General features: G+C 36.7%; 1 protein-coding gene across 1 annotated transcript in view; it reads left to right on the forward strand.

The window, feature by feature from the left end:
• The window catches only part of ap4e1 (adaptor related protein complex 4 subunit epsilon 1), a 63,980-nt gene that overhangs the window by 25,198 nt on the left and 26,768 nt on the right, over positions 1–12,014 (forward strand). Inside the window, exons 9-15 of the mRNA XM_059952787.1 lie at positions 2,108–2,230; positions 2,494–2,603; positions 2,868–3,007; positions 4,161–4,273; positions 5,362–5,480; positions 6,872–7,174; positions 7,877–7,991. Coding sequence (XP_059808770.1) covers positions 2,108–2,230; positions 2,494–2,603; positions 2,868–3,007; positions 4,161–4,273; positions 5,362–5,480; positions 6,872–7,174; positions 7,877–7,991 — 1,023 coding nt within the window. The remainder of the gene's footprint in view (positions 1–2,107; positions 2,231–2,493; positions 2,604–2,867; positions 3,008–4,160; positions 4,274–5,361; positions 5,481–6,871; positions 7,175–7,876; positions 7,992–12,014) is intronic.

The following is a 12,014-nucleotide window of genomic DNA, read 5'->3' on the forward strand; positions in this document are numbered from 1 at the left end:
CATAGTCTAGTGTAGTTTTGTGTTGTTTCATGTAGCACCAGGGTCCTGGAGGAACATTGTTTCGTTTTTACTGTGTACTGTACCAGCAGTTTATGGTTGAAATGACAATAAAAAGTGACTTGACTTGATAAAGTTCTACTTGATGCCGTGTGATGAGGAACTATACCACATTATGATTGAGAGATATAGTTGCAATTTGTACCATAATTTAATATTTTAAATACTTAATGCTGTGGCCAGCAGGAAACAAGGTGGTATAAATGAATCTTTTACTGGTCAGCAAGTGTTTTGAGTGATTGTGTCCTTTACTTTTTACAATCTCTAAGTGATTTGTATGAAGCAACCAAAGCTATGGTTGCTAAACTTGCTGATGACACAAAGATAGATAGAATAGTAAGTTCCTAAGAGTAAATAAACAGATGAAGATGTGGAAAACTGTAAAAATGTTGTATTTTACTCAAAGAAAGCATATTAATTGCATGTAATTATGAGAGATTATACACGGATCTGTTGTAGTGCATGATTCACAAAAGACAAGTATGCAAATACAGTAAGTAATTAGAAAAATTAACATCATTGTTTATTGTAAGGGAAACTGAATATTGAAGGGTCAGCTTAGTTGCCATGGCTGGCTGGTGGTGTGGTGACATCCACACTGGACTTCGACGCGAGTGGTCCCGGGTTTGAATCTGACTGGCTTCTTGCACGATTTCCATCTGTACTAGGTTGAGTGTTGAAGTAGCAACTCGGTCTCGTAAAAACAGACAAAAATGCTAAGCAAATGGCAAGGTTGCGGCCCAATGCATTGCAAGGCGCGGAAAAGAACAATAGTATTTACATGTATTAGGAATTTGCAGTGATGTGTTGGCACAACATTCAACAACTTTGATGAAGGCAGAATTATATAAAGTTGTAGGTACAGATATAGAATAAAATTTGCATAAATACTAGCATGACAATATAAAACTAGGGAGGACATGCTATGGTGATACAGAGTATTGGTGGGACAGTATTTGGAATGCCCTGCATTGTATTGGTTTCTTTCTTAATAAAGACTGTTAACGCATTAGAAACACTGATGTAGTTGTTAATGCATTAGAGACTGATACCTGGAGTCAGTAGGTTGTGTTATCAGGAAATGTTAGACAGACTAGGGTTGTACCTAAATGAGGAAATGATTTTATTAGTTCTTTTGGGTTGTATCATGGTGGATTTTGGAGATGATGTTTGTGAGAGAATCTGGAACTTGCTGCCACTTGTTAAGAATAAGTCGTTGCCCATTTAAGACAGAAGAATATGGCTTAGTGGAACTGTCTTGAAAGGGAGATAGAGGAAGAATCTGAATATTTTTAAGATTCATGGCAGCAAGAGCACAAAGTATTTCCAGAATTAGGTGGGTATGTGAAGTTGAGGTTATGGTTAGATCAGCCATTGTTTATTGAATACCAGAGGAGACTACAGAACCCAAGTGGCATACTTATCCTGGTTTGTCTGTTTGTAACACAGTTTTTATTATTTCTTGATGGAGCAGTTCAATTGTGTACAAGAATTTGTGGAGATTATTCAGTGCAGTTATTTGTTCAAAGCCAGTGCATTATTTGAACTTCAACAGAGAATGCTGTGGCATTAACCTTACTAGTTTGTACAAGTTGCAAACCTCCTACGGTACAACTATAAGAATTTACAGTGCACGGTAAATAAACTTACTAACATAGTCACAAGAGATTTTGCAGATACTGGAAATCTTGTGAAACACATTCAAAAATGCCACAGGACCCTTTACTACTAGTACTTCAGTTTTGAATTATTTCTAATATATTTTGTGAGCTGACTCCTTTGAATCTCACTCAAATGCATCTCTTATCACTTAATCATCAGTAGTTATAGAGCCAATGCTAGATATAAACAATTGATTCTTTGAAATACCACAGCTCAGTTTTCTTTATATTTTGTCTTAAATATGTTTATCATTTGTTTTAAATATGTGCATTGTTTTCCCTGTTTGTTCACTGCCACAATACAAAGCAATAGTTTTGTAGTCTTGCATCAAAAGTAAATATTTCAGTAGCTTCCTTATTGCATCATATTTCCATGTTGTATTTTTCAGCAATTTTGTTTGAGTGCATTCAAACTGTATATACTATTCATCCAAAGTCAGAACTGTTGGAGAAGGCAGCTGTGTGTACTGCAAAGTTCATCTTATCACCGAAAAACAACTTAAAATATTTAGGTAAGGACACTGTATGAAATAATTAGTTTCATTCTTATTTTATATCCATTTTTTTAGAAAATAAGTTCAATACTAATTTCAGATTGTAATGGAAATAGTAATTTTTGCTTTGTTTTAATATTTTCCAGAATACTTTCACATTACATAAAATTGTACTTTCAGTACAGTCTTATCTGAAATATAGCTTCCAATCTCATGTATGTTACTATTTTGTATTGTACTATTTCTATTGAAAAGTGAACCTCTGCATTTCAATATTCCAGGATTAAAAGCACTCACATATGTAATCCAGCAAGATTTAAATCTGGTTCTTCAACACCAATTGACAATAATTGAGTGTTTAGATCACCCTGACCCGATTATAAAGAGAGAGGTGAGTTGTTTTGATGTGGACTTTTTGCATGATAATCCAAATAAAAAGATAGTTGTTAATATTCAAGCATTGAAGGTTTATTCAACCTTTACCAGTAGGTAGTTTTACTGTTATTGCTTTTTTCTCTAAATTAATTTAATTTGGCTTCAAAGGTGGATTCTGGTATGTTGAAAGTGCACATATACATAGTTAATTCTTCCATATGTGATTGGACAGTTTTCCTCATTTCATCCTTGTGGTCTGACTATTTTACCCTCTCCGCAGACACTAGAACTGCTGTACCGAATCACTAATGCACAGAATGTAGCTGTTATCGTGCAGAAACTGCTGGACTATTTGAGACAAAGCAAAGATGAGTACATCACCATCAATTTAGTTGGCAAAGTAGCAGAGCTTGCTGAAAAATATCCTTCAAGATTTAATGTGTGCATTTGTACAAATGGGCATTGGTTATTTTTTTCATCATAATTGGAATGAAATGCTTAAGTTGAAATTATAGATTGTGTTGTGAACTACACTGGCACTGATTAAAAATGTTATTAATTATTCTGTTGGAAATCTTGAACTGTGACTTAAGTATTTCCATATGTTAGAAAACAGGTAACTGAAATCTCAGGGTTGTATGTAGTGACATATATGTACTTAGATACAATTTACTTTGAGCTTTAACTTTGAATAAACAGCAAAATCATCTGAATGATAAGGCACTGGCACAAGATGTTTATTTGAATATTCTGAATGAGTTTAAGGTGAGAAAATAATCTAGTAATTTCTTTAATTTGCATTCTTCTATAATTTTGCAGGGTGTGCAGTTGTGAGTTTTCTGTATTGGTAGTGTGAAGCAGTATTTTCAGCTTGGTTTCTCTGTATCTTATTTATGTATAAATAATGTTTAAACACTGGATAGTGTTTGAACACTGAATGGAGGGAAAATACAGACCGGAGAAATAATTCCTTTGTTTTAAATTTTCAAGTTACTCAGGAAAAACTTCTATACATTTGTCCTTGATAGCTACATTATACAGTAGATTAAAGAGAATTTAAGTTTGTATGATACTACTTAGTTTGCATTGCTGATAGAAGTATGAAATATCATAAATCACAATGAAATGATAGTTTGTAGAATAACTGGAGTCATTGGATATAAGTAGATTTTCTTTCAGGTTCTCCCTTTTTTCAGCAGACATTGAAAATGCAGCTTAGCTGATACTTTAATCAGAGTATCCAAGGATGAAAACTGGAGTTGTTACTGCACCCATGCATGTCCTGGCACTAGGATACAGTGCTGCACTTGCATTACTCACTAAAAAAGAAAATGCTGAAAATAATAGTGGGCACTGATCTATCATTTTGTGTTTTTGAAAAAAGCAATGAAAATACTAATTTCAGATTTGTATTTAATAATATGTCTTTCAGAATGATTTTCTTTCCTGCATCATTCAATGCAATTTTACATTGAAATGCCTTTCCCCAATCTCTGCCCTCCATCTCCTGTCACATAACCAAAAGGAAACACAGATGTACAACAGATTGTTTTGTCCTTGACAACCCACAAACATATGCTCCCGGTAATGAGTGGTTTATACAAACCATGAATACAGTATTTTCAGTGGGTGGAGATATGATTCAACCAGACATCCCGAATAACTTCTTGCGACTACTGGCTGAAGGTAAAAGAACAGCAAATATTACTGAAGTTCAGTAGTAGAAAGTGTTAAATCAATGAGGTATGTTTCTAAATGATGCAGCGCTCCTTGTAAATATCACATGTATATGAAAATTGGGAAAACTTTTATTGTGTTGGTTTTCTTTTATTCCTGATGGACAATTATCATCATCCTGATGAAGGTATTAGTCTTCATTTCATTTTTCAATCTTTTTATTGATTTTTAAATAAAGAATTTACAAATCAGAGGAGGAGTTTAGCAAATAGATAATATAAAAGACATATAAACAGCAATAATAAAAACAGAAAGTATATAATGTCAAAATCAAATAGGTAAAATATTATGCTGTTATATATACAATGGTCAAAAAAACTACAACTCCTCATAGCAATCATAAAAAAAATCAGAAATTTTATTGATAAAGGAAAAAAACCCCACTAACTAAACTGAACAAAAAAAAGAGAAAGAAAAAAAGAAAGATTGGGCAGTCAAATTGAGAATAAAATTAGAAAAAAAGAGAGAGGGAAAATAAAACACATCCTTCCAGTCATCTCAGAACCTTCATGGATAAGGATTTTCCCCAAAGAGAATAAAGAAAAAGTAAATAAATAAAAATAAATTAAATCATGTGAAAATATTGAATAAAGGGTCACCAGACTTGTTGAAAATTAAAGGATGTATTAAATGTCCGGCTTCTAATTTTCTCCAAGCTTAGACATGACATAATGGAGGAGAGCCAATAAAAAACAGTAGGTGGGTTACATTCTTTCCAGTGTAGCAAATAGCTCTCCTAGCCAGTAAAGTTGGAAAAAGCTATCACATGTTGGGCGGAAGCAGACACTTTGCTTGCTTCCTCTGGAATGATCCCAAAAATTGCTGTAAGTGGATTAGGTATTAGTCTTGCAGCTCTGCTTTATTGGTTTGCTTCTATAGGTGCAATAGGATTCTTTGTAGATTGCATGTCATTCAATGATATCATTTTGACTCCTAGATTGCTTATTTTCCAAAGGTGACTTCGGAAGATAAATGTTAAAGGTATATTTGCAGCTTAGTTTTGATATTTAAAATGTAATATGCTTGTTGACCTCCAGGATTTGATGATGAAGAGGAAGACAAACAGTTGAGACTTTATGCAGTGAATTCCTATCTTGCCCTTTTGGAAAAGCCCAATGTACAATATCCTCAGAGATTCCTACAGGTTATGAGCTGGGTAAGATTGATAAGTAAAAGAAATGGAGTGAGATTTGTAATTCAACAGAGTAAGGGTTGTTTGGTTAGATAGTATGTTAAAGTCATCCTGTAATATTCATCGGAAGCAGAACCGGTTACAGCTGGATATCAATGTGTACACGTGGCGAATTAAGAAAGGCTGGCTTTGCATGGACCGATGCCATCCTATGATTCTAATCGTAATGTCAGTGGACCATTTGCGACATTAGGTTCTACCTCATGATAGTAATAAAGGTGCCGCCAAATACAAATGCTGTCGGTGCTAGAAATCTCAAATGTAAACAAAAATACTGCAAACATTACGGACAGGCAGCAATTGGAAGGTGAAGTAATAATTTTCCAAATCTTAGAGCAATCCAGCATGGATAGAAGCCCTTTGGCCCAACCAATTCACACTAAAACACTGTCCACTCAGCCCTTCCCAGTCTCCTGCATTCGGTCAATATCTCTCCAATCCTCATTCCTTCATTGTTGTGCACTCATTTAAAAAAAGCTGTGTATATATCAAACTGGCATTCTTTTTCTGCTAACCTTATTCAAATCTGTGTCATTCATGAGAAGTAGAAAATGCTATGGATGTAATGAGTAATAAATAGAATATTTTAAGCAAGTGACTATTCTACTAAAGACACTGATTATAAGATTGTAAAAAAAATGAATAAAATGTTGAAAAGTTTAGCAAATGAGGCAATAGCTGTCGAAGGAACAGGAGTTAACATGCCATGTTTTGGATTTGCAATCCTTAGTCAGAGCTGAGAAAGAGAGATGCAAATTAGTTACCATTAGGACAGAAGTTGAGGGAGGAATATGGAGAACAAAGGGTCGAATGTGTAGGACTCTGACAGGATAAGTCAAAATTTCCAGTATTTTCTGTTTTTATTTCAGATTTTCAGCATTTGCTCATCCATACCTGATGATTGATAACACACAGCAGAAAAGTTAGCCATTTTGGCCCCTATTTTTTGATTTAACTTGTAGCTCATGTACCATTGCTGTGTCCAAGATTGGCTGACTCAGTACAGATTACATAGGACCTTTCTGAATTTTAAAGTTCAGCTACTAATTGTTTAAACATTATTTTCATGAAGTTTTCTTAATTTTCGCAACTCTTTATGAACTAGTAATGAAGTGCACATTCCTGGTCAATCACACTGAACTATATTTTGCCTCTATTATGTAAATGCTGTTACATCAAGTCAACAGCACTGTACATAGTATGTTTTGTGCTGTGGTACGAGTTGTTGGTTTTAAGTAGATTACTGGGTTGGGATCTGAACATGTGATGAGATATCTGCAAGCCAAAAGTAAGGAAAAAAAACTGAAAATAATGATTGCATTGAATGAAATGTTTTCTTATGCTGTACTTATCAGGTGCTGGGAGAATATTCCTACCTCAAAACAGAAACAAAACCAGAAGACGTCATACAGAAATTACACTGTTTACTTGGGAATTGTGCCGCCAGTTTAGAAACAAAAACCTGGATTCTGAGTGCAATTACCAAGCTCTCTCATCTAACACTGAATGTCGAAGCATTACCTGAAATCATGCAAAGTTTTGGGAATTCAACAGAATCTTGTTTGAGACAGTGTTGTTTTGAGTTGGGGCAGCTTGTCGAGAACAGAGAGCTAATGAATGCAGTTTTACCGCTGAATGCAAGTTGTGATGATATAATGGTGAGTCTCCGGTAAATATTTTGATGCAAGACTAAAACTGCATGTTTAGGCTAAAAACCACTGAGCATGGTCTGATTTGTGAAATATAGGATTTTGTCTGAAATTACTGTTTCCTGGATAATTCATTGGGAAGATGACATTATTGGTATAGTTCTGAACAAAATAGTGATGTACTGTAGTTAATTGAATCTAGTTGGGCTTTATATGGGGAATAAAAAGTTTGCATTAATGAAGTGACTTCCTATTGAAAGGTGTTTTAAGATGACGAGCCTCTATACATTAGTGTGGAGTACATTTGTTATTATATAGGCTAATATGACAGACAATTTTCATACAACATTATGGTGACTTGATGAGAGCCAAGTATGTCTGGAGAACTCGATGGACCTTGTTGGATAGAGAGGGATCCCTAGAGATTAGACAGAACTGTCTTTGATTTAATGTCACATCTGAAGGTAGAATCTCTTGCAATGCAGATTCTAATCTCTGGGCAAGGGATGAGAGAAAATTATCTGAGTTCCTGTGGTTATTATCTTACTATTGAAAATGAATATAAAATGAAGTCATCTAGGGAACATTAAACAGCCTGCCAACATAGGCTTTGTGAAAAGAGAAACTTCTGCTCCATTGTGTTGAATTTAAATTGCAAAGATATTTGTAAATGGTTAAAAATATCAAAAGCATGCTTGTGTCCTTGCTTAGGTCGATGCTTCACTCTCTTTTCTTGATGGGTTTGTTGCCGATGCCTTGGGTCGTGGAGCCGCACCTTATAAACCACATCATCAAAGGCAAGAAGAGAAGTTGTCCCAAGTAAAAGGTAGATGGGAAAAAAAATCACATTGTTTCACTTTACAAAGGCTTTTTAAGATAGTAGAGTTAACACAGTATTTCACTTCATCGGAGAAGTGACCTTGTGTTGAAGTTGTATTTAAACTGAATTTCCAAGCTTTTGGGGTTACTCAATACTCATTCGTGAATCTAACACAGGCAGCACAATAGCGCAGCAGTTAGCAGTGCTCTGTGGTGCCAGCGATCGGGGTTCAATTCCCCCCCTCCCTTCCCCATCTGCAAGGAGTTCACATATTCTCCTCGTGAATGTGTGGACCTCCTCTGAGTGCTCAGTTCCTCCCACTTTCCAAAGATGTACAGGTGAGGGTTAGTAGTTTGTGGGCATGCTATGTTGGTGTTATAAGCATGGCGACATTTGCAAGCTATGCCCAGCGTATCCTTGGACTGCTTTGCTCATTGACGTAATGACACACTTCACTGTATGTTTCAATGTATAATTTTATTCTCAATCTAAATTTAAAGGTCGTTATAGAAAGTCTCTGCAATTTTCTCCTTTGCCTTTATTAAGCAGACTGGGATGCATCTTATTTGGGCCAAGTGCCTTATCTATTTTAAGCATATCTAGCTCTTCTTGTCCCAATTTATCAATTTTAGACCATCCTGAATCTCAAGTATACTTTCTTTTACTGAAGTTTTGGCAGCAGCATCTCCCTTAAGGTGGGACCTGTACAGAAGGGATGGTTTGCAACTGAACTGTAGGGGGACTAATATCATAATGGGAAGGTTTGATAATGCTGCATGGGGGTAGGGGGGGAGTTGGGGTTTAAACTAGGGTTTCAGGGAGATGGGAACCAGAGTGCCAGAACAGATAGTGGAGTGGTTGTGGAGAAAGATGTTATTGTAGACCATCCAACAGACTGCAGAATTTAGAGAAGCACATTTGTAGAGAAATCACAGATAAGAGACGTAAGGTTACGTTATAGGTGATTTTAACTTTCCACAAACTGACTGGAACTCCTAGACTGGGAAAGAGTTTGTCGAATGTGTTTGGGAAAGCTTCCTTAATTAATACATAGAAGCCCCAACTAGAAAGTGTGGTTCTGTGTCTCTTATTAGAGAATGAGGCAGGACAGGTGACAGAAGCTTGTGTAGGGAAACCTTTTGCATCTAGTGATCATAATGCTATTAGTTTCAAGGTAATTATAGAAGAGGATAGGTCTGGTCCTTGGGTTGAGATTCTTAATTGCAGAAAGACCAGTTTTGAAGGTATCAGAAAGGATCTGGCAAGTGTAGACTTGTTTTCTGGCAAAGGTATACTTTCTGAGTGAGTGACCATCAAAAGTGAAATTTTGAGAGTACGGAGTTTGTATGTTCCTATCAAAATAAAAGATAAGGATAACAGGTTTAGGGAACCTGTTTTTTTTTAGAAATATTGGGGACTTGTTTATGAAGAAGGAGATGGTGAATACTGCGTTTAGGCAGATGGGAACAAATGAGGTACTTGAGAATAAGGAATGCAAGACAACACTAGGAAATTAGGAGAGTTAAATGAAAATATGAGATTGCTTCAGCAGACAAGGTGAAGGAGATTCCTATGGGCTTCTACAGATATATTAAGAGCAAAAGGATAGCAAGGTACAAAATTGGTTCTCTTCTGGAAGATCAGAGTGGAGCGGAAAGAGATGAGGGAGATCTTGTGGATATTTTTGCATCTTTATTTACTTAGGAGGTGGACACAGAGTTTATAAATGTGAGGAAGAGTAACAGCGAGGTCATGGACCCTATACAGATTGTAGAGGAGGAGGTGTTTGTTGTCTTGAGGCAAATTAGGGTGGATAAATCCCCAATGCCTGCTGTGGGAGGCTAGTGCAGAAATTTCAAGGGTCATAGCAGAAAAGTTTAAAACCTCCTTGGCCATGGGTGAGGTGTGGGAGGCTGATGTTGTTCCGTTGTTTAGGACAGGCTATAAGAGTAAGCCAGGAAATGTAGGCCGGTGAGCCTGACATCAGTAGTGGGAAAGGTATTGGAAGGCATTCTAAGGCACTAGATATATAAGTTTTGGATAGACAGACACTGATCAGGGATAGTCAACATGGCTTTGTGAGTGGTAAGCTGTGCCTACCAATCTTACAGAATTTTTCGAGGAAGCTGATCAAGGCAAAGCAATGGATGTTGTCCACGTGGACTTTAGCAAGGCCTTTGACTAGGTCCCACATAGGAGGTTTGTCAAGAAGATCCAGTTGCTTTGAATCCAAGATGACAGTAAATTGGATTAGACATTGGCTTTGTGGGAAATGCCAGAGATTGGTAGTAGGTGGTTGCCTCTCTGACTGGAGGCAAGTGACTAGTGTGCAGCAAGGATTGGTGGTGAGTGCATTTTTATATCAATGATCTGGCTGATGTGATGAACTGGATCAGCAAATTTGTGGATGAAACCAAGGTTATGGGTGTAGTGGACAGCGAGGAAGACTATCAAAGCCTGCAGCGTAATCTGGACCAGCTGGAAAAATGGGATGAAAATTGGCAGATGCAATTGAATGCAGACAAGTGTGAGATGTTGCACTTTGGTTGGACCAACCAGAGTAGGTCTTACATGGTGAGCGGTAGAATAGAGGGATTAGAGAATCCCTAGAAAGTGGGGTCACAGGTAGATAAGGTCGCAAAGAAAGTTTTTGGCATATTGGCCTTCATAAATCAATGTGTTGAGTACAGAACTTGGGGTGTTATGTTGAAATTGTATAAGTCATTGAATTTAGAGATTTAGAGATCTCTAATTTAGAGATTAGAGATACCTACAGGAAAGATGTAAATAAAATTGAAAATGTGTGGGGAAAATGTACAAGGATGTTGCTGGGACTTGATGAGCTGAGTTATAGGGAAAGGTTGAAAAGGTTAGAACTTTACTCCATAGAATGTAGAAGATTGAGGAGAGACTTGATAGAGGTATACAAAATTATGAGGGGTATAGATAGGGTAAATGCAAGCAGGCTTTTTCCATTGAAGTTGGGTGAGTACAACTGGAGGTTAAGGGTTGAAAGTGCAATGTTTAAGGGCATGAGGAGGGAGCTTCACTCAAGGTGGTTAGAGTGTGGAACAAGCTTCCAGTTCGAGTGGTGGATGTGGGTTCACTTTCAATATTTAAGAGAAATGTAAATAGATACTTGGTTTGGAGGGGTATGGAGGTCTATAGTCCAGGTGCAGGGTGCTGTGACTAGTCAGATTAATGCTTTGGCACAGACTACATGGGCTGAAGGGCCGGTTTATAACTGTACTGTAGTGTTCTATGGCTCTGTGACTACAGAAATCAGGAAAAACTGCTTTTCCCTGAGAATATTGAATCTGGAACTCTGTGCCCAGGAACCAAACAGTAGAGGCTACCTTGTTAAGTGGGTTCAAGGCATAGATGGATTTTTACATGGCAGAGGAATTAAGGATTAATTTAGGAGAAAAAGGAAATGGAAGACCTGAATCAATGACCATGATCTTATTGAGTGGCAGAACAGGCTCGATGGTCTATTGGTTCTAGACCTGCTCCAGTTCTTACATTCCTTTATGGTCTTTCCTTCAATATTCTTCCTGTTCACATGGCACAGAAATTTTTTTCCTGATTCCCTTTTAATCTTGCTGTCAGTCTTTACTAAAACTCTTCCCCCTCAATCTCATTTCCTTGTAACATCTCTCAGCGTTTCATAATCGGCTTAGTTTTTTCTTTGTTTAAAAGCTGATATATTATAACCTCTTTCTGCTCTATTTTACCTTCTGTACTCTCTCTTCAGTATATTTTATGTATTGATAGTACCTCTTGAAGTAAAGGCACTTTTTGTAATTTCCCTTCCAACTTCCTCTTGGGACTGTATCATTTCCATTACTGAAACCTGCCCATCTTAAAAGTTTCCCATGCTTTTTCCTAGTGAGTTCCTAATTCTAGTTTACCTAGACCAGGTCTGCTCTCATTTGATTGACATTAGCTCTTCTCTATTTGACTAATTTTATCTTGGAGTTGGTGTCTTTTTCCATAGCCATTTTCATTACATCATGAACATTGTTTCCT

This window comes from Hypanus sabinus, chromosome 28, assembly GCF_030144855.1.
Source record: "Hypanus sabinus isolate sHypSab1 chromosome 28, sHypSab1.hap1, whole genome shotgun sequence".
NCBI lineage: Eukaryota > Metazoa > Chordata > Chondrichthyes > Myliobatiformes > Dasyatidae > Hypanus > Hypanus sabinus.